This window comes from Haliotis cracherodii, unplaced genomic scaffold, assembly GCF_022045235.1.
Source record: "Haliotis cracherodii isolate W230 unplaced genomic scaffold, xgHalCrac1.p SCAF_6, whole genome shotgun sequence".
In the NCBI taxonomy this organism is placed as follows: Eukaryota; Metazoa; Mollusca; class Gastropoda; order Lepetellida; family Haliotidae; genus Haliotis; species Haliotis cracherodii.
In genome coordinates, this window is record NW_027266319.1 from 62,008,460 (window position 1) to 62,030,710 (window position 22,251).

Genomic DNA, 22,251 nt, shown 5'->3' on the forward strand with positions numbered 1-22,251 from the left:
GCGAAAGCGCGAAGCGGGGGATATAGTATTCACGACCGTCCGTACGTCCGTCCGTCCGTCCGTCCGTCCGTACGTCCGTCCGTACGTCCCACCTGTTTGTTGCCGCGATATCTCAAGAACTAAACACTGGATTGTCTTCATATTTGGAACTATGGTGTATATACAGACTCCGCAGACACCAGTCGGTTTTGGTGACCTTGACCCCATTTTCAAGGTCACAGCAGGCATATCTGCTTTTGGAGTTGGAAAACGGTGTTGCCCCAATATCTCAAGAACTAATCTCTGGAATGTCTTCATATTTGGAACTATGGTGTATATACAGACTCCGCAGACACCAGTCGGTTTTGGTGACCTTGACCCCATTTTCAAGGTCACAGCAGGCATATCTGCTTTTGGAGTTGTAAAACGGTGTTGCCGCAATATCTCAAGAACTAATCTCTGGATTGTCTTCATATTTGGAACTATGGTGTATATACAGACTCCGCAGACACCAGTCGGTTTTGGTGACCTTGACCCCATTTTCAAGGTCACAGCAGGCATATCTGCTTTTGGAGTTTGAAAACGGTGTTGCCGCAATATCTCAAGAACTAATCTCTGGATTGTCTTCATATTTGGAACTATAGTGTATATACAGACACCGCATACACCTGTCAGATTTGGTGACCTTGACCCCATTTTCAAGGTCACAGCAGGCAAATCTGTTTTTGGAGTTGGAAAACGGTGTTGCCACAATATCTCAAGAACTAATCGCTGGATTGTCTTCATATTTGGTACTATGGTGTACAGGCGGGGGATATTTCGTCACTCTGTGACAAATACTTGTTCTATGACGTTTTCGTAGTTGTAAAAGTGGGTCAGTGACATTCGTTGTGTGTTGATTGCAGTAAATGTTTCAAAAGCAATATTGTTGTTTATTTTTATTCGATAACAAGTTCTATCCATTTTTGCTATAATTATGTCAACGCTATTTTTCAGGGCATTATCATTTGCAGAAGCCCTCGGTCTTTTCAACTGCAGTTAATGGAAGACCTCGGGCTTCTGCAAATGATAATGCCCTGAAAACTAGCATTACCCTTATGATAAAAAGAAAGACAAAATAAGAATTTAAAAAATTATCCATACAATGTGTTTGTTGAGTATTTTACTCTTTCATTCAAATACATATTGGGTTCAATAGGTGTGATTTTTAACATCAGGAAGGAAGAGGGAAAAGCCTTGTATTAAGCCTTTACTTACACACACTGAGATCTCGACATGTTGTGAAATGTTTGTTTGAAAAGCTGTCATGAGCCAAGGAAATGTGTCTCTTGTGACTGACTTACTGGGTATATATAGCCCTGATTGTATATTCCCCATTTCAATGACTAATATGTGTAGCAACATGAGACCTGGTCCAAAGAATACTTTTCCCACAGCCTTTAGAACTGTGTTTGGCTTTACATCTAAGGTGTTCTCTGTATAAGGCCAGTTGAAAAGGCAGGGTGTAAATATCCCGTTTTGTAACCTTGTCAAAGCCCTTGCGCAGATGGAATAGCACCAAGTGAATAACCTATGAATATTAATCAGAATAATCAGAGTGTAATATCATGAATGAAACCTATTTTTCATGGTGAATGTTTTGGAGACATGGTGGCGGCATAATGTGACTCAACAGTATAACAACACTATTAAAAGAAGCTGTCAGAGTTACTTCAAGATGTTAATATTATGTTAAATGTTGAGTTTAAAGGATGAATGGATGAAAAAGGCTGAGTTGGAATTTTTTAAGAGAACATACACATTTCACAGTTTTTGGTGTTCAAAGCAAACCATGCCTCTGCTTCAACTCCTCCAGTTTCTAAAGGGGGACGGACCACGTAAATAGTTTTGGTCTTAAGGTAAAAGTTTCTTCAAGAGGAAAATGTCTGATTCATCTGTAATGATTTCACTTAATGAACCAGGTGACATAGAATAATCTGCTGTCATGTATACAACTTCCAATGAATCTGAAGTACTTATTATAGATAACCAAGGTCATAATGTAATATTTTGTATTAATACTTTGTGGTGTTATCCTGACTTCTTGTGTATCTGTTGATATAGTTTATAGAATACTGTCACTATTTCTACATGGAACGTTTGCACAGTCAAATTCTTGTATCTTGTATCTGTATACAAGGCTGAAAACTTGGACAAAGGGAATAGAGTGGGTGTGGTTCTTCGTAATCAGATTTCATTACTTTTGAGCTGTAAGTTATCATCAATTTTGCACATATATCTTTCTGGTAAAGCTTTATGGCACCGAGAAAAAGGGTGTGGTCAGGCTTAATTAGTGCAGCAATTTAATCCTGAAGATGGCAGTCAGACCTGGTCTTTGAATAGTCCCTGGAGGCCAACTGGGTCTTTTCAGTAATGGTCATGCTAATTATTGATGGTCAGACATGGACTAAAGATGCATGTTCCTCAACGTCTACAACAATCTGGGCATGCACAGCTGTCAATCCTCGTCCTCGTCACCGGGAGACAGATTGCTTCACTCACATGGACAAATATGATTTTGACTGACATGTGTTCGGTGACAATTTGTCCTCAGGTCTTCAAACAGCTTTTGAAGTTGAACTGTCATTGGAAGATTAAAAGGAAATGAGACTGTTGTATTGTCTCATGTTGCTGGTTATATTTTCAGCATTCACTTCAGAACATGGGGATAAGGCATCTGTTTGAATTCCAGTTTATGTCCTCGTCTTCAGGCCAATCTCAAAATTGAAGATGGTTGTCTTGTCATGTTACAGTCTGTTTTGAAACCATGGATAATAACAAGGCTATTTTAAACACTGATTACAAAATTAAACCAATTATATGCATTCAGGTGGCTTATACTGTCCGGTTGTTGATGTTCATAGTTTTGTCCAAACATTTAGCTTTTTTGTGATGACATGGAAAGTGATATTGCAATTTGTGTGTGGATTGGAATTGTGAAATGTTTTTGCTACTTTGTGTTCAAATATTATTGAATTTGTGACTACATGCTCAAATCATGTTGTTTGTCTATCACAAATATTATTTCAAAGTTTTGGAGAGGGTTTATAGATTGCCTGTTTATAGTTCCGCTCTGTCCTGCTAGTAATACATTTAACAGGAGTCTCGGGTCAAGCATTAACAGGCAGGGCTTAGGGAAGCAAATGAATAAAAGGAAGCATTTGGAAATATTAGGAATGAAAATGGCATGCACGTTACTTCATTAGCGTTGGCTTAGAACAGCCAGGGAATCAACCAGTGCTTTCAGGGAAATATGAGCATGATTTCTTCGACTCATTTAGTTGTTGCAGGAATGCTGGGTCAGAGGTCATTCCACAATTATTGACAGTCTTCGATGTCTTGGGGTCAGTTCCAGATGCATAATGCCAGGAAAACAATTACGCCAAATATCTTCCTACATATTGCAGAAAAGTTTGAGAAGGCAGCGCTGCTATTGCACACGTCAGATTTAATTAAGTTAAGATTTTGATTACACGACTGGGAGGCTCTGTTGCTTAAGTGAGGGCCAATCTTTATTTGTTTTCTCTGTTAGTAATATCTCTTCCTGAAACTGACAGATTTCTTGTAGTATTTTTCTGATGGAGTGTTTTTTGATCAGCCATCCAGAAAGACAGTATAATTTCATATTTCGTTCTTGTTGTGATTTCATTGCTCGACATGAATTATTTTCATGTCATCTGTTCTATTGTGTAAGAGTGGACAATTTGGTGCATTACGCTTGGGTTTTAATCAGCAGGACTTCCGCTGAGTTTTTGTGGGGTGTGTGTTTGCCATCGCTCCCTGCAGGCCAACTCCCCTCTGTCAAAACGGCATTGTTCGTGTCCACTCAGCCATGCAATTATTTCGTCGCATCAGATGACTAATATTATAATAGGGTTGATGAATATCATTTTCAGATTCACTCATCAAAATGTGAATTCAGGATTAAAATTTAATGGTGTTTTAGGGTTGTGTGATGGATTGAAGAGGGGGACAAACGAGAGAAGCAGACGACTGTGGCAGCCATCTTGGATTTGTTCACACACATTGAAAATGTCGCTTCAGCTTTCTTCAATTTAGCCTCCACAGTAATTAATGAGTCACAATTCACTCTGTTGCATGACAGATTAATCAAATTAAAACATTTGGGGATTGCAAATCAAACAAATTTGGAAAAATAACCCGTCATTGTAGGAATATCAAATGAGTATCTTGGGATTATATAACCAATATGTTAAGAGAAGATTTGAAATGACAAATATTGGAATAGCCTTTGTGACTTGTCTCAGCATCGATGATAAAAAAAATTCAGAACAAAAGACCACTTCAAACAAAATATTCTTATCAAACATGATCATGGGATCAACTCGCCAAAGTTAAAAACACAAATCTTTGATATGATCCTCGCTAGTCTGACAAAAGTAAATATGTGAGCCTGACAGCATTAACCCCTAAATGTGACAGTTATAACAATCCATGTGTTTCAAGCTGAAAGGCCTGCCAACTAGTGAGAGATGTACAAATTTGTCAAGCGGCCTGTAGGTGATATGTGTCTGGTGGTAGGGGAAGCTGGGCAGAAATGGGGCTTTGTGTCCAGCTCATGTTCTCCTAACTCAGGAAAGCCCTGAATAAGCATGTTTAGTTTCTAAAACAATTGCTGCTTCATTTCCTGGCAAATTTGACAACTTGAATGTACATGCTTTGGAAAAATGTTGTGTGTTCATGGAAAGAAGTTATTACTGCTGTTTTTGTCTCGACGTTAACAGTAAAGTTGTACGTGGAGAGAACATCTTTTTTAGTCCAGATAGCCTCCCTTTAGCCTCAGTAGATATTCAGACACGTGTGATAAACAAAGTCCATTCATTCTTCATTAAGGCAACTTTGACGTGATACTACTTGGTTCAAATGATGAAATGAATTTTCCATATTTATCATGCAGTGGTTCCAAACATTAAATATCATTTCACATGTCAACATAATACTAGATGACCCCACTCCTAAGACATCTTGTCAGATTTCACAATGATTAATTTCTGGGGAAGGATAATTCTGTACCGTTCAGCCTGTTTTCCTTCCAAACATTTCAGCCACGTTTGAACTGAGGTGATATGGGAGGTTGAGAGAATCATATGCACTATCAAAATGGCTGCCGGGGGTTATCTCAAAAACACCAGCCAAGATGATGTATTTGTATGTTGAGAGATTACTGCACAGGCTCATTCTTGATTTAAAATATTACCTTAAAATATCTGTGTCTTTATCATCACCTCTTATCAAATATTTGTTGCAGAAAACTGTTATCAAAAATGAAAAAAATATATTTACTATACAGTCCCTAAGTATTGAATTATATTTTTTCATTGTCAGAAAATCTTTTAGAAAGACTTGATGTGTTTAAACAGCAACTTAAACCCCCAAATCGCATCACATTCTTGCCAAGGAAAGTTTGCCCTGTGGGCATCTTTACTAAACCATTATCAAATTTATTTTTGCTCCAAATAAACATTTTCTGATAGCAAATGCCACAGCGAGATGGGTCTATATAACCAAAGCACATATAAGAATGTTTATGCGAATAGAAGTGAATTCAGCCGCTGTTTAGCTTAATGAGCCAATCAGGAAGAGTTGGATCTGTGTGATTGTTGTTCAGGACTAAATACATACAATGCATTGATTCCTGAACAAAACCGAGATGGTTCTGCTGCTCCTGACAGAAATAAGGATCAACAATTCCGCTTCTGTTCTCCTCTGCAAATATTGTTAACGATTCCGATTTTTTCAAATATACATCCCAGTTGTAGCATCTCACTGAAGCCCATGTTTTCCTCTTCCCGAAATCATGACAATCATATTCAGGTACATTGATATAGTATTGACTGGGACAGGACTATTTCGTATTTAAATAACAGATTATTCCTTTATGTTTGAGAAATCAATTTGTCATGCTTTTATACGACTATTTTATCTACATCTTGGCAATTCCTTCGTGGCTGAGGATCCTTTTGTTGCCTGACCTTCCTTCACAATTGTGATTAGCTCCTGCAAGCGGTAAATGATTTGGTAAATGTTTCGAGATTTTCTTGTCTCTGAATACGGGTTTGCTTTGGTGTGAGAGGTCCATGAGGCAGCAGAGCCATCAATTACCAACAGTACCATCATGACGGTCTTTGTCGGGGACATTTCCCAAACATGCTGGAATAATGTGAGGCTTGACAGATTGCCTACCACTGAACTGTATCATCATTCAAAACTACTCCAAGAAGATGACTGTATCTGGGTTGGTATAGACATGAAACTAGTAAATACAGGGCTCCCGAGATGGCCGCCTGTCATGGTTATGTGGATAGTAAGATGGGGAATTGTTCGCTTCTTTCAACATCAGTGGACATGTTCAAGAACTTCTTGGGTTGCGGCTGATCCTGAATGCCCTCTGCTATATCAATAGTTCTCCTCTTCAACTGGGCCTGCAGTTTCATTACCTTAACCTCTTCCGTGACGTCTGCTAGCATGATATTGTGTCACGATTATGCCGGCAGACAAATGTGTTTTTTAAGTAATCACTGTATGTCTTGGTAATCATGTGTTTGAGAAATTACTTATCAAATTCATTAAAGAGTTCTGAAGGAAATATTTAGAAACAAAATTAGAATTTTATGACCCTATGTCATAAAGAAGACATGTATCCCATGATTCCCCTTCTCTCTGTCCTGTGATTGGCTGACGGTCTGTCTGTGTGTATGATTAACCTGTTTGCTGCGCACCTACTCTCCCCAGTTTTGCAATAAACTTGTCAGATGAGATTTCCATGTCTGCGATGTACATGTGTGGTTTTAGTGGAGGCAGGATTCCCTGTACAAATCTCTTTAATTTCCCTGGCCGCAGAAACACATTCCGCTCCTTTCTTTCTTACTGGTCAAACCCCATTGGTGAAAATATTACTGACCTATGTCCATCAACTTGTCCAACAACTTCTGATTGAAAAGAAAGGAGGGCTTGTAGTAAAATGTAGGGAAGGCTGTAGTAAAATGTAGGGAAGGCTGTAGTAAATTGTGCAGCTCTCAGTCAAGCTTGAAGTACTTCCTTGGTTGTAGATGATTGACAGTGAAGCTGGTATAGCGAAGGTTCATTTTACCAGAACTATGTTAAGACAGTTAAGATCATCTTGACATGTTGCTATGTTTGGCTTAGAAATTACATGGTATGGAAATGACAGGTTTGGTGGCTAAAGATAACTTTGAAAGGAAAACAGATTGCTGCATCTGAAATAATGCACATGCAAAAACAATTAGTTAATGACACAATCCTCACATCATTTTATAAGGTTGGACTGACAATGTTGTGTTGACATGGACACTGACGATTACCGTGACGACCACAACAGTTGTAGAGATGGGTTGTGTGTGATGACCACATTAATTGTAAAGTTAGGTTGGGTTGTGAGGGATACAACTGCAGATATGACAAGACAGGTATGGTTAGGATGACTATCATAATGAACAGATTCATTGATGATGATGATGATGATATTTGAGCTACCAAAATGCAATTGTTAAAATTGAAAAACAGTGAACTTTTATAACAAACTGACGATATGATGAAATTATGGTATTGTCCTGGCCATTTGCTGTATATATGCTGTTATAACGAACTAATATTAGTGGTCCCTTTGAGTTTGTTATAACCGTAGTTTACTGTTCATGTATTCACGACCTGCTCCTTCACGGTATGTATTTATTTTCAGTTGTCCAAACTGAAGGTCCAGGAGTGCAGCCAGTACAAGACGTGTGGGGAATGTCTGGGGGCCAAGGATCCCTACTGTGGCTGGTGTTCCCTGGAGAACAAGTGAGTACATCACACACACTTTGATTCCACAGTCGTTATAGAGCTGCTTGTGCAGCAGTCCACACACTCACCATGCAGGGTGCTTCATGGATGACCGGCTTATCAAACCGTACATCCCGCTCAACTGATACTGGCTACAAATTCATCATGTCTTGCAAGGTTCCTGTGTGACAGTCATCTTATGGCCTATGATGGACTCGGTAATATGGCAACACAAAGTACGAATACTGGTAGTTGTGACGTGCAGAAAATAAGGGAATTACCTTGACATCCTGACAACTTGACAATGGCCAATTAGATAGCTAGACATTATTATAGAAAGAAATAGGCACATTGATATCTGATGCACTTTTCAGTGTAATAATCTTCAATACTACAGAAGTCTGATTTATTGAAATATGTATCTTTAGGCTATGACATGATGAGACATTTTGGTAAAGGACTGTCCAAAGTTATTCATTTACAGCTGTGGTTATTGTAGGAGAACTGTATCAGCTTTACCTGCAGCGTCTGTGTGTACAGGTTTGTATCTTGTGATGCGTTGAAACTCTATCTGGAGTGGTCTCCCTTTATCACCCTGACCTCTCATCCATCATAAATCTTACTTCAGCAATTTCTATGCACCCACATGTCTGTTCAGGGATAGAAATGATTGATTACTTTAATTTTGATATTTCCTTTCACTATTTTGTCTGTAAGTTACTTGTGTACCTATCATGCATCAAAAAAGGAATTTGGAATCCTTGGAAAGTGTTGATTTCTCCCTCATTTGAAGGTTTGTTTGTGTTATTTAGTGTTTGGTTGCACTATTATGAAATGTCATCAATCTAAGCTGTCCCTTATGTGTCCTTGCATTTCTCAGGATTAATATGTAAGTACTCTTATGTTGTCCTTGTACATCTGTTGTTTGGCTTATTTGGTAAAGACGTAGGTAGGATTTTAAAATGGGAACCAAAACACTATTTCAGTACAAATTCAAATTTCGTCATTTTGTCAAAATTGAAAGAAATTGTATTTTAAAATCAAATCGTGCACCCCTTTCATTTGATCATTTTTAAAATCTGGTTTATTTTATAATTTCGTGTTGTTGAAGCTTCTGCTTCCATAGATGACATGATCTGTGTTAGAAAGTGGCAAATGTGAGTGCCCCAGCGTTGTGCTCGTATGTTTAGTTTCTTGGAACAGAGACCCAGAACCAGTCAATGTTGTCTTTTTTTCCAACAACTATTTTCCTTTGATATCTATGTTGTTTATTTTCATCTTGTTTCAGTTTTCATTGTCAAACCACATGTTACAGCAACTTGAAACACGTGTCAAGGTATCCGATTATCCCCCTTTGTTGACTCTCCTGTCTGTCGGTATCTCCCCCATCAGCAGCGACCACACATGATAAACACACATGCAGTGAAGAAGTCATTGTTTCAGTGGCCCCGACCACAGATGACAATAGAACAGTTTCAATACATCATGACATTCAAGACTGCTTTGTAAGAAAGGAAAAGAATATTGATGTCATGATGATAGTAAGATGTTGAAATACTCTTGTTCCTTGGCTAAGCTACTTGTGTAGTTGTATGTATCAATGCATTGTGGCAGAATTAGTGCATATCTCATGACACAGTTGAGAGCGGGGCCGTGCACTGTCACGTATTGATTGACGGGGAGTCTTGACGAGAATGTTCAGGCGTCAATCCCGCCTCCTTTGAGTGACAATGTTGTGTCTTAAGTTGACATGTCACTGAGGATCTAGGGCTGTCACAAAGTGCTTGATAGCCTTGTGTTTTATCAAGCATTTTCCTTCTGTGTTGTTGCTACTAATGGAGTCGACATTGTCCACGATGGCAGCCATGAAGAAGGAGATGTTGAAACTCGGACAAGCAGTTCCTGCAGATAGTGCTGATATGACCTGCTGTCTTAATGACCCTTTAAGTCGTAACGCTGTGGCGGCATAATTAAATTAGTAGCACATGACGCAACATACTGCACACTGGCTTCAGTGAAATTTAGTGAAGACATCAGGCCATATGTTTTTGTGTTGTGTTATTGCAAAATAATCCTACAATTTTGTCATCTAGATATTTAGCTTTTTTATAGAGTGACAGATTGTTTTGGTAGAAGCAGACTAAATTTGGCAATAGGTTCTTTTGGGCCATCATTACTTGACAATAACATGGTGCTGTTTCGTTTGAGGTTTTCATGAAATTATATAGATTTATGATATTTTGAACAAAAGAATTGAACAAAATCTGTCCTGCCATTGAGGTTTGAGAAGGAGACACGCGGCTATTAAATGTAATAATTAGATTATCGGGCTTTTCTATAAATCATATTATAAAAATACACAAATCATAAAAAGGTGAAGTCTGTGGCTGAATGAATATTATTTAGATACATGGTCTGGTGTGGGTTATGTTAGGATAAATCAGAATTAGGGGGATGAAATTGGCAAATGTCTTTGTCATTTGTGGATAGGGTGGACAAAGCTGGTTGTCGACACTGCTGAGTGCTGTTTCACAATGCCGAGGCGGCAAGTGACGGAGAAAGCCATCCATGGTCAACTGCGTCAACTACTCATTAATAAAGAAATGGCTCTCTATCGGACACGGCTCATTGGGCGCCAATGAAGAAAAGATTGAATTGAAATTATCACAGAGCTTTCAAATGAAAGGAAATTAAAACTTCTGCCACATGATATGAATTTGCTGATAGACATTGCAATTTTGAGATCCATAGGGCTAATGGCAGTGGTTGTGTTATAACGTGTTGTTTTGAAATGGGTGAATCATCCCCATTGTCTGCTACTCTTCACAAGCACCTGCTGCCAATGCTGCATCAATTAATAGTTTACCATTTTGCACATATTGATGAGCAATTTCTGGGAATCAATTATGAATTATCAGTTCTTTCATGCAGACAAGGTGACGTAATTCCTGCTTTGTGACAGTGCACTCCTTGTGACAGTGGCTGTCTGATGTCAAGTGGGGTTTGTCTACTGGGTCCAGATAGATTAAAGGAGAACATAGGGATTATTAAACTTGTATGATATTAGTATTTATGCCATATTAATAATCTCCATCATGATCGTCTTCAATCATTGTCCCATGCCATCAGAGTGACGTAAACTGTCTGTCGGCACCACGGTGGTAAATGTGTATGGCCAGTGTCACTTTAACCAAGAAAAAGTAAACTACAACCGGCTGTTGATGGGTTTGAATCCCAGATTTTCCCTGATTATGATCCTTGGTCTGTCAGACATTAACATCCTGCTTCACTCTTGACTTTCCTCGGAAAGTAAGGTGCCGGCAATCCTGTAACTGAAATCCTGTAACTGAAATCCTGTAACTGAAATCCTGTTCAAACTGGAGTCCACGCACTTGCTCGCTTACGAACACTCACTCACTCACTCACTCACTCACTCACTCACTCACTCACTCACTCACTCACTCACTCACTCACTCACTCACTCAACTGAAACAGGTAAAACATGCTCACTGTCAGCCCTGCACAGCAAGGGACCTGATGGACTGTTGTGACGTACAGCAATACTGTCATGTGCCTATGAATTAAGTGGATGTCAGGTGCTAATATTTCATTACCAATCTCGTCCAGATTAAAGATCTTTGCTCATTGGTCATGTATAGGATCAATGAACCAGTACAACCGTGGGTTTTAGAACCAGACTGGGTATTGAAGTTTAACATCCAGCAAATATTTGACAGTAACATTGACCTAATTTGATACATTTGATCAAACAATTTCTAATAACTGGCCCATTAAGAGTCAACACAGAGGCATTTGTGAGAATATTAATGGGCAGATGGATGTGACATATTTGAACTCATATGAGCAATTAAATGCTTTTCTGACAGAATTTCACTGTCACAAAATAGACTTGCATTTTAAAAACAACGTAGAACCAGACTTGGCTTGAAACGTCACACTTAATGGTGGTTTGTTTGTACCATTGAAATGCAAACCTGACAACCTCGCAAAAATATGTCTTGGTTGTTTAACTTTGCACTTTATGATATCATCTCAATTATTTTTTTCCAATTTTTGCACTTTATTGATAGATAGCCGTTTTCCAATTCCTCCCAACATTAGGAAATCCTATTTTCAAGCCAGGTTACCTTTCTGGATGGGTGTTTGTCAAACAGACTTTTCCTTTTCCCAAAAATAAATATTTTCAGCCCTTTATCACTGAGGAGAAAAGCCCATATTTCAACCAATGTTATATGGGAGGAAGGGTGTTTGTCAAACTGATAATGGAATTTTCAAGAAAAATAATGAAAAATTATGTTCCACAAAGGAGGTATTTTACATTTCTGAAAAAGTTGAGTCTTTATAAGAACTGTTGAAACATCTGTCCATCTTCTCCAATCTTGATTTAATAAAGGTTGTACAGTTTCAACCTCTGATTTAAATGTTTTTCCTCAATGATGCCTTGTAATTCAATGCACATCAGATGTGCTTTACAAATAACCTCATCCTTCAGATGATTTCAAAATAGGCTTAGAAAAAGGCCAGGCATGTCCTGACAGAGACCTTGGAAGGTCCATATGAGTAAATGAAGATGGTTGAGTTGAGAAAGATTGTTTTTATGAGAAGTTGGTAAAGTCACTAAATCTGGGGTCTTAATTAAAACACAGGATTGCGAGATTTACACGAATGTCTTCTGAAGCCTTAATATCGTCCAGAAAAAGTTTGATCATAGATGGAAGGAAGAGAGAGTCAACTTTGATCAAAGCTTGTTAAGAAATCAATCCTAGCTTATGATCAGGAAGGGTACAAAACCTCAAGACGTTGGGGAAAAAACTTGTTTATTGAGAAGACAGGTTGGTTGTCTTTTCTGTCCTCAAAGATAAATGACAGACAAGGAGTGGAGTGATGAGCCTGAAAAATAAACAAGTTCCCGACACCAAATATTGTAGAGGAATGAAAGGCACGAGTGAAGTGGGGGATGCAAGAATCAGGCTCAACTCCCAGATAAAAGAGAAGATTTAATTAGTGACCATTGAAGTTTTTTGAACAGACGTCCGACTCCAGAAATATTGCACAAAAGTCAACACAGTTTGGGGTACTATATAAGATTTGACATTTCTGGTTTTGAAGTGGTTGTGGAAGAAAAAGTGATTCCAAGCTTTATTGTTTTGTGCCAATGTTTTGCTTGCTGACTGAATATAACTGACTTTGTTGATTTCAATCTCTCTTCTTTGACCTGTGGGATGGGCTAAAATCATTAATATGAGTGAGTATTGTTTTATGCCACTTCCATCAATATTGCAGCAATACTGTGACATAGGTGAAAGTGAGGTGAAATTGGGTTTAATGTCACAGCCGTGATTATTGCACTTATATAGCGACGTGCATGCACGTGTGTGTGTGGCTGCTTGTACAAGTCCCGACTGATGCCAATTTATAGTGCTTGTCCACTGAGATACCTTGCCGCAGTTAAACATGAATACCCCACTTAGACACAGTATATTGACTCCGAGCTGACCAGTCCTTGTTTTATCCCCTTGAGCGCCAGACAGAGTAACAACAAGTACCATCTTTTCATTTCTTTTGGTATGACCCGGGCAGATGTTCTAATCCTGTGACAGAGGACACCTAGAAGTGGCTTCTCTCTTTGTTAATTTTAATATATATTCTTTGACCCCTGGGATGGGCTGAAGTCATTGATATGAGTGAGTATTTTTGATGCAGAGTTCGGGGGTTGACAGCAGAAGCCAGCTGTATCAGAATACAAGTTGTAGAGCTTGTGCTATTATTATCACAGTCAACCGATAGATTCAGGGCTAGAAAATGGATGATGGGTTTTGTGTGAATGATCAATTTGTTCCAAAAGGGCATGATGTGAACGTTTGCAAGATGAAATTTTTAATGAAATGCTTATACTTTGCAGTCTGAGGTTATTTGATGGAATTGCTATTTTGAGCTTTAAGGTAATAATTTGAAGTAAGGTTTGACACTTGACATTTATTTCATATTTTCAACTAAATATTTCTGACAGAACGGTGAGCTGGTCTGAAAGCTAAGGCTTCGTGTTGGAGCAGATGGTCTCTTGTGTGCTGTATTCAAGCACATTGTATCAAGTCAGCATCTTGAAATCCTTGTCCAGTTCACATTTTCATGTAAGATTTGCTGAAATCAATTTGGAAAAGCTCAAGATCCCTTCCGACAGAAGTGATGTAAATCTTGCTACAAGTCTCCCTCTGGGGAGGTATCATACTCTGCACCAGGAGCAAGTCAAACACACAAATCATCACAGGTTTCCAACAGAAATCTTATCCATACTATCCCCAGTTCACTACTAAAATGGCCCAATTTAAAAAAAATACCCAATCTTGTGTTGGAGATCCTGTGTGACTTTCTGCCTTGTCCAATCTGGTGCCTAGCAATCTGTCCATCTGGAAGCCAGAATGTGACCAAGCCCTGCTGCATGATGTATTGTAAGCCCTGTCAAAGTCAATTCCCAAACATCTCAGAAATTTATGACTTGCATGCAACAGGATAGTGAAGCTAAGCGGGGTCAATTCTCCAATATTCTGACACATCCCTGGTCTCCTATTGAAACCATGGGACAAGCATCGAGGTAGATGACATCCTTCCTCAACATAAAACTCCAACCGGCAGAAAGCTTACCAATTAGTTGTGTGACCTTAGGGGCCCCCAGTTAGTCACCCGGGGCCATGTTGGGTGTAGTGGACCCACGGGCCCTATAGGCCCAGCTGGTTTGTTGGAACGTGGTGGCAGGGATGGTCAGTGTTTCATGACAATCATTCAATATGCTAAATGACATCCATTACGGTGACCATAGCTGTGACAGCTTCATGCAAATGGATATTGACAGGAAATGGCAGACCATGTATAAATGTTGACCTTTGTCGTTGTCATAATGACAAACTAGCCTTGCATGACAACTTCTTCTTGTACTGTTAATCAGGAAATTAACACATCATGAAAACGTAGTCCTCATCTGGACCCTAGCGAGCCTGAAATGCATCAGGGAGTAAATACCATGACGGGAATGTACAAAGAGAAGGTTCCCTCTGCTGGATTCTAACAGCATGTTGGTAATGACAGTAAGCTGCACACAGTTTTCTCCAGGCAGTAATTTCAGGATTTATGGTAAATTTCCTTGACATTATCTAGGAGGTGCCATGACCATTAGGTAGTGCCCTATTCCTCGAGTCAAAAGCAACATGTTGTCATAATAATTTGCAAGTGAATTAAGGCTTTAACATTTGTCCTGGTATTTAGCTCTTGATTTATGGCTTGTTTGTTTGTGGTGTTAAACAATAAGTGCAATCACCATCAGATATACTCTATAAGTATAGGAATAATACCATTTAAAAGGGGAATACTTGGCCTCATGGGATATCAATGGATGTTTTTAATATTGTGCAACCAACATATTCCTGCTAGCCATTATGATGAAGTTGTCAGATACATATTAACCACGCTGATATTATGATGATGAAGACGCAACATGCCGGCTATGCTTCGCTCCATGCTGATCGTATGACGATAAAGATCCAGCAAAACCAGCTATGCTTTGGTCCATGCTGATGATGAAGATCCAGCAAGCTGGCTATGCTTTGGTCCATGCTGATGATGAAGATCCAGCAAGCTGGCTATGCTTTGGTTCATGCTGATGATGAAGATCCAGCAAGCTGGCTATGCTTTGGTCCATGCTGATGATGAAGATCCAGCAAGCTGGCTATGCTTTGGTTCATGCTGATGATGAAGATCCAGCAAGCTGGCTATGCTTTGGTTCATGCTGATGATGAAGATCCAGCAAGCTGGCTATGCTTTGGTTCATGCTGATGATGAAGATCCAGCAAGCTGGCTATGCTTTGGTTCATGCTGATGATGAAGATCCAGCAAGCTGGCTATGCTTTGGTCCATGCTGATGATGAAGATCCAGCAAGCTGGCTATGCTTTGGTTCATGCTGACCAGATAAGGTGTCCCCAGGACCGGTAGAAATGAGTTATGTTTGAATATTTTATGAAAATACAATCAAATGGGCTTGTAACTTAAATGTGTCTGTTTCTGTTTGCTGGGTGGTGGTTAATTTTCAACGTCCCTTGTTCATTCACACATATTTCTGCCTGCGAATCCGGTCTTTGTTCAGCCTTATGGCATTGTGCTTTAACTGTCAGAGGCAGTGTTTTTATGAGGGAGGACTTAGGTGGAATACAGTACAGAAATAAATGTCAGCCAGATTGAACACGATACCACCGGAATTATTCTTCTTTCCAAGATGGTATGCATGAAGACAGATATGCAGCAAGAACGGTGTAGCATCGCCAGTTACTGGCTGTGGACCATCGCATGTCAAGACCCAATTGTGATGTCAGGAAATTATGTTTGAGTTGTCTGGGGCCCACTGGTTAACCTAGAGAGGGATACAGCTGATACGACTAAAGATGTTAGAAGCAATTTGCTACTTAATGCCACACAAGGGGATTCTTCGGGACAAGTATGTTTAGAAAGAAAGGTCTTGTTCATTTTCAACTTAAGGACTGTCTGAGTTTAGTTAAATCCTACCTGCTTGTCTCCCTGTGAGGATTCTGGAGTGAATATGCCCCCAATACTCCATGCTTGTCTCCCTGTGAGGACTCGGGACAGAATAGGTCCCCAGTACCCCATGCTTGTCTCCCTGTGAGGACTCGGGACAGAAAAGGTCCCCAATACTCCATGCTTGTCTCCCTGTGAGGACTCGGGACAGAATAGGTCCCCAGTACCCCATGCTTGTCTCCCTGTGAGGACTCGGGACAGAATAGGTCCCCAATATTCCATGCTTGTCTCCCTGTGAGGACTCGGGACAGAATAGGTCCCCAATACTCCATGCTTGTTTCCCTGTGAGGACTCGGGACAGAATAGGTCCCCAATACTCCATGCTTGTCTCCCTGTGAGGACTCGGGACAGAATAGGTCCCCAATACCCCATGCTTGTCTCCCTGTGAGGACTCGGGACAGAATAGGTCCCCAATATTCCATGCTTGTCTCCCTGTGAGGACTCGGGACGGAATAGGTGCCCAATATTCCATGCTTGTCTCCCTGTAAGGACTCGGGACAGAATAGGTCTCGACGCAGATGTTGACACCAATAAGCATCTGGTAGTTACAATGTGTGACCTGGCTGACTGTGTATCATTGTACCACAGTGTTGTGGGTCATTGCTCGTACCATCAACCATCAGTTATTTACAGATCTACCAAAAACAACTGAAATATTACTGACTGTGCCTTAAGATAAGGCTTACTCACCTGCTCTTACTTGGTGGACCTAATTGTAGGCTTTGATGTAGTGTTACTGTGCATAACAATAAATCTGAATCTAATTTGACATTAGTGAGTTATAAAACAATAACATATTAGTCGTAATGTCTTTTGCCTGTAATTTGACCGAGACTAAAAACATCTTTAAAAAACAACAGAAATTGTAGCTGTCTATTGAAAGTATTTTGATGGATTTAGGTGTCAGCGTTATTTGTGCTGCCATCTTTGATGTCCCGCTGCATTGTACATCCAAGCCCTACCATCAATACATAATGAATCGGAGGACACAGTACACCTTGTTTGTACACGGCTGTATTTTCCCTGTGGCAGCATGCTGCACATTTGGCCACGATCATGTTACCAGACACAGCATCATCAACATCATTAGTGTAAAACCAAGCATTTGGCTGTGTAATGGGCTGTATCCTATTTCTTTGTCATGTTATTAACAGCCGGGATGGGAGGACATTCACAGATATTTGGTACATGTTGGGGAAATGCTTGGTATTCTTGCATGCGATGCATTCAGGAAAAAAGGATTTAATTTCTGCAGTCCTTCGGCATCACATGGAACCTAATTGTAATCAAAACAACGCCGTCAGCTGGCATATTAACGCATATGGGGAGATCCTCTTGACTTAAACATGGAAGAAAAACACTGAAGAGAGTTTTGAGTTGAGTGAATACTAAAATAACTGCCAGTTGCCTCAGGTAGTTTAGCTTGAGGAGTGCAGTATTTTTGTCTCTTGGTTAAGTTTAAAACTGGAAGTCATTTTTGTGACAGAAGTAGGTCATGGAGGTGGGGCTTCTGAAGTTGTCTCTGAATAGTTTGTCTTATTCCCTCTGGTAAAGACCATGGTTTTATCAGAAGGAAAGGGAAATGATTAACGATAGTCTTGCAGATGTAAACAGGTTTGAAACCAGACAGATTGATAGCCCAGTGGATAATGTGTTCACTTGTCAAGTGTCAGGGTTTGATTCCTGTAGTTGGGAACTTGAAGCCGTAATAGGCGATGTGTTTCTTCATAACCGGATCAACACTAATTCTGAGTCATCTACACTTAATACCTCTCACCCACCTCTACTTCTGCCTCGATCACATCTCACCAACCTTGAACCACTCTTCGTCCTCTGACTTATCTCCATGATATAACAGCTTCGTTTATTGCAAGGTGACAACTAAACCATGATCTCACAGCTTCGTTTATTGCAAGGTGACAACTAAACCATTATATAACAGCTTCGTTTATTGCAAGGTGACTATAACAGCTTCATTTATTGCAAGGTGACAACTAAACCATTATATAACAGCTTCGTTTATTGCAAGGTGACAACTAAACCATTATATAACAGCTTCGTTTATTGCAAGGTGACAACTAAACCATTATATAACAGCTTCGTTTATTGCAAGGTGACAGCTAAACCATTATATAACAGCTTCGTCTATTGCAAGGTGACAACTAAACCATGATCTCACAGCTTCGTTTATTGCAAGGTGACAACAAAGCCATGATGCCTGCAGAGCATGACTTCTCTGAATTTCAGTCTCCATTAAGAGAAGTGTAAAAATGAATGTTGGCCTACTTTGGTGTAATCTTCCATATATCTAATCCCTGCCTACTCCCAACAGTAGCCTAATGACTGAGCTTCAAAGGAGGAGTGTTTTGCTTTAGTTTAATCAATACAATCAGAAGACAAGCAAATATTGACCAAGAAAGCAGGACAGTTAATTTCCTGTAGCACTGTTTATGACTGACACTCATGCAATGTTAGATAACACTCTTGTAGTGCATGGGTGGTATAAGACCTGTTAATCCCTCATCAGTAATATACAGCTAGGTCGTGGACCTGCTTGTGTCGTGGTGTTCTTACACAGTTACATTGTTTTAACCAAGAGGCACATCAAAATGAGTACTTCACATGGAACTGCCGACAATCGTTCTTCTGTCTCCCATTGACTCAAGCATAGACCCATGAAGATCCAGGTTAGAATAGGTCGATCTTCAGCAAACCATCCTTGTCGTAAGAGGCTGCCTCTTAATGGGATTGGTTGATGCATGTCATCATATCCCAATTGCATGGGTCAGTGCTCACAATGTCAATCACTGGATTGTCTGGTCCAGACTTGATTGTTTACAGACCACCGTCATATAGCGGGAATATTGCTGAGTGTGGCATTAAACAACATACAAGCATTCATTTTGGTATTAAGCGTGGGGTAAAATTGGAAGAAATTTTTAAATTGGGTGTTGTTTGTTTATTCAATCATTCACGAAATAGATAGCTGTTATTGTTTGAATTATTTCAGCTTCAATGTTGAATTTTTGAAGGAATTGTTTTTATCTTGTCTGCAATGACCTGACATGGCTACAATCTTTAGACCCATGAAGATCTGGGATAGAATAGGTCTTCAGCAACCTATGCTTGCCATAAAAGGCGGCTATGCTTGTGGAAAGAGGCAATTACCGGGACTCACTGACTTGGTAGATGCATATCATCGTATACCAATTGCTCATGGCATCCATCATAGCTGGAATATTGCTGAGTGCGGTGTTAAACAACAAACAAACAAAGACTACAAGCTTGGCCTGCATAAAGAGTTAAAAAATGAGTTATGAAATGATATTTGTACATGGCAATGTTTCTTTTTCTAATGAGGCAATTATTTAGTGTTGCCGACTCTGTGGTATTTCTTTGATCCTCTTACAAAAATAGGAACACGATGTAATTGAGATTAGCAAACAGTCTATGATTATATCAGCAGGGGCGACAGAACCACATCCTCTGATTTTGAACAGGTTGATATGATCAGCTAGAAGATAACACCATGCACAGAGAAAAAATACCGTTTGTCGTGACTGACAGCAGCATATTGGAATGAGTGGACAAAACGATTGTCATCTGTGATTGTTATGTATCATGGACAGCTCCGGTTTCAGAGGAAACAGAATCAGTTGTTGGGGAAGTAGGTGGCACTTGGGGTTCCAACACCCATTACCCAACTGGGTTCCACTTACAAAGGAAATCACCCCAGTTGTAAGGGAAATACCACTATTTTCCAGCTGGTTCCAATGTTGCTTTATATCTTCAGCAGCTTGTAAAAGCATTATCAGAGTTTTTTGGCCATTCTTTTTTGTTTATGGAGATATTCTAAACTTGTGTCAATACGGTAGCCATAGAAACTATCCGCCAGTTGTAAAGGGTGCTGATAGCAGGAAAACAGCTTCCAAGATGAGTGGAATATTTGATGAAAAAAAACTAGTACAAGATGTATGGTCCTATCATGCTTATGTCGTGGTATATAGTGTGTTGATGGAGTGTTTAGTTTCTTCCTATCGGTTGTGACAATTGTGCAACACTTCCAGCTCATCTTGATGAACACTGGTGTGGTCTAGGACATGTGATGGTAGAAGGGGGATACGTTATGGTAGAAGGGGGATATGTGATGGTAGAAGGGGGATATGTCATGGTGGAAGGGGGATATATGATGGTAGAAGGGGGATACGTGATGGAAGAAGGGGGATATGTGATGGTAGAAGGGGATACGTGATGGTAGAAAGGGGATATATGATGGTGGAAGGGGGATATATGATGGTAGAAGGGGATATGTGATGGTAGAAGGGGGATATGTGATGGTAGAAGGGGGATACGTGATGGTAGAAGAGGATTTGTGATGGTAGAAGTGGGATACGTGATGGTAGAAGAGGATATGTGATGGTAGAAGGAGATACGTGATGGGCTGAAGGGAGATGCGACAGGATGATAATTCAGTGTTTCTAGAGGAAACGTTTGGGATTATTTGTGAAGACCTGTCTTACAGATGACGTTTGTCTTTGGTATATGGTTGTAAACTGATTGATGAAGGACATAAGAATGTATGTATGCAAAATGATGTACATTTCTTGCAGATTCCTCTGGAAGACAGAACACTATTTTATGCTATGTACCTCAAGGGATGTCTTGTCTTGCTATGAATTGCAAGGTTTGAAGTAAGTTATGAATGACAGTAGCGAGACAGGGAATATATTTCCTTTGAACACAAGGGAATCATATTTAGCAGTTTCTTCACAGTACACCGCTGAAACCTGGTGGTGATGAAAACGCCAGTAGCTTCAATTTGAATCTGACTTTTTCTGATGTGCAGATGCTTCTATTATCACAGGTTTGTAGAAACAACACTCATATTTTGTCAATGTTTCAAATAATTCTGTTGAAAATTTCCTTGGTGTCGCCAGTGGGATATTACAGGCAATTGCTCATAACGCTGTTGGTGTGGAAAAGAAGTCTGGTTAGAAATTCATTTATTTTGCAATTTGTCAGTAAATGATTTTCAGACAGTTTAAACACGGAACTCTTTCATTGTTACAAATATGGAGTTCAAATTTTGTCAAAGGTTTGTTACATTATGATAGATATGACATTTCTTTGTGCTTCGTCAGTGCTCTGTTAGTCAAGGTAACTGTTGATGTGCCTCTAGTTCTTCAGTGCTCTGTTAGTCAAGGTAACTGTTGATGTGCCTCTAGTTCTTCAGTGCTCTGTTAGTCAAGGTAACTGTTGATGTGTCTCTAGTTCTTCAGTGCTCTGTTAGTCATGGTAACTGTTGATGTGCCTCTAGTTCTTCAGTGCTCTGTTAGTCAAGGTAACTGTTGATGTGCCTCTAGTTCTTCAGTGCTCTGGTAGTCAAGGTAACTGTTGATGTGCCTCTAGTTCTTCAGTGCTCTGGTAGTCAAGGTAACTGTTGATGTGCTTCTAGTTCTTCAGTGCTCTGTTAGTCTGAATCGGAACCTTGAAAATCTGGGTAGAGAATAGGTCATCAGCTGGTCCGAGGATCTGCACCACCATGCATGCCATGACCTGATCACTGGAACTGTGCCACCATGCCACCATGCCATGACCTGATCACTGGAACTGTGCCACCATGCCACCATGCTATGACCTGATCACTGGAACTGTGCCACCATGCTATGACCTGATCACTGGAACTGTGCCACCATGCCATGACCTGATCACTGGAACTGTGCCACCATGCCATGACCTGATCACTGGAACTGTGCCACCATGCTATGACCTGATCACTGGAACTGTGCCACCATGCCATGACCTGATCACTGGAACTGTGCCACCAT

The 22,251-nt window shown here is 39.9% G+C and overlaps 1 protein-coding gene across 6 annotated transcripts in view; it reads left to right on the forward strand.

The window, feature by feature from the left end:
• LOC139445378 (plexin-A2-like) overlaps nt 1-22,251 on the forward strand; it is a 219,325-nt gene that overhangs the window by 110,971 nt on the left and 86,103 nt on the right. For all 6 annotated transcript variants that reach the window (XM_071226514.1, XM_071226519.1, XM_071226516.1 and 3 more), the window contains exon 5: nt 7,739-7,839. In XM_071226514.1, coding sequence (XP_071082615.1) covers nt 7,739-7,839 — 101 coding nt within the window. The remainder of the gene's footprint in view (nt 1-7,738; nt 7,840-22,251) is intronic.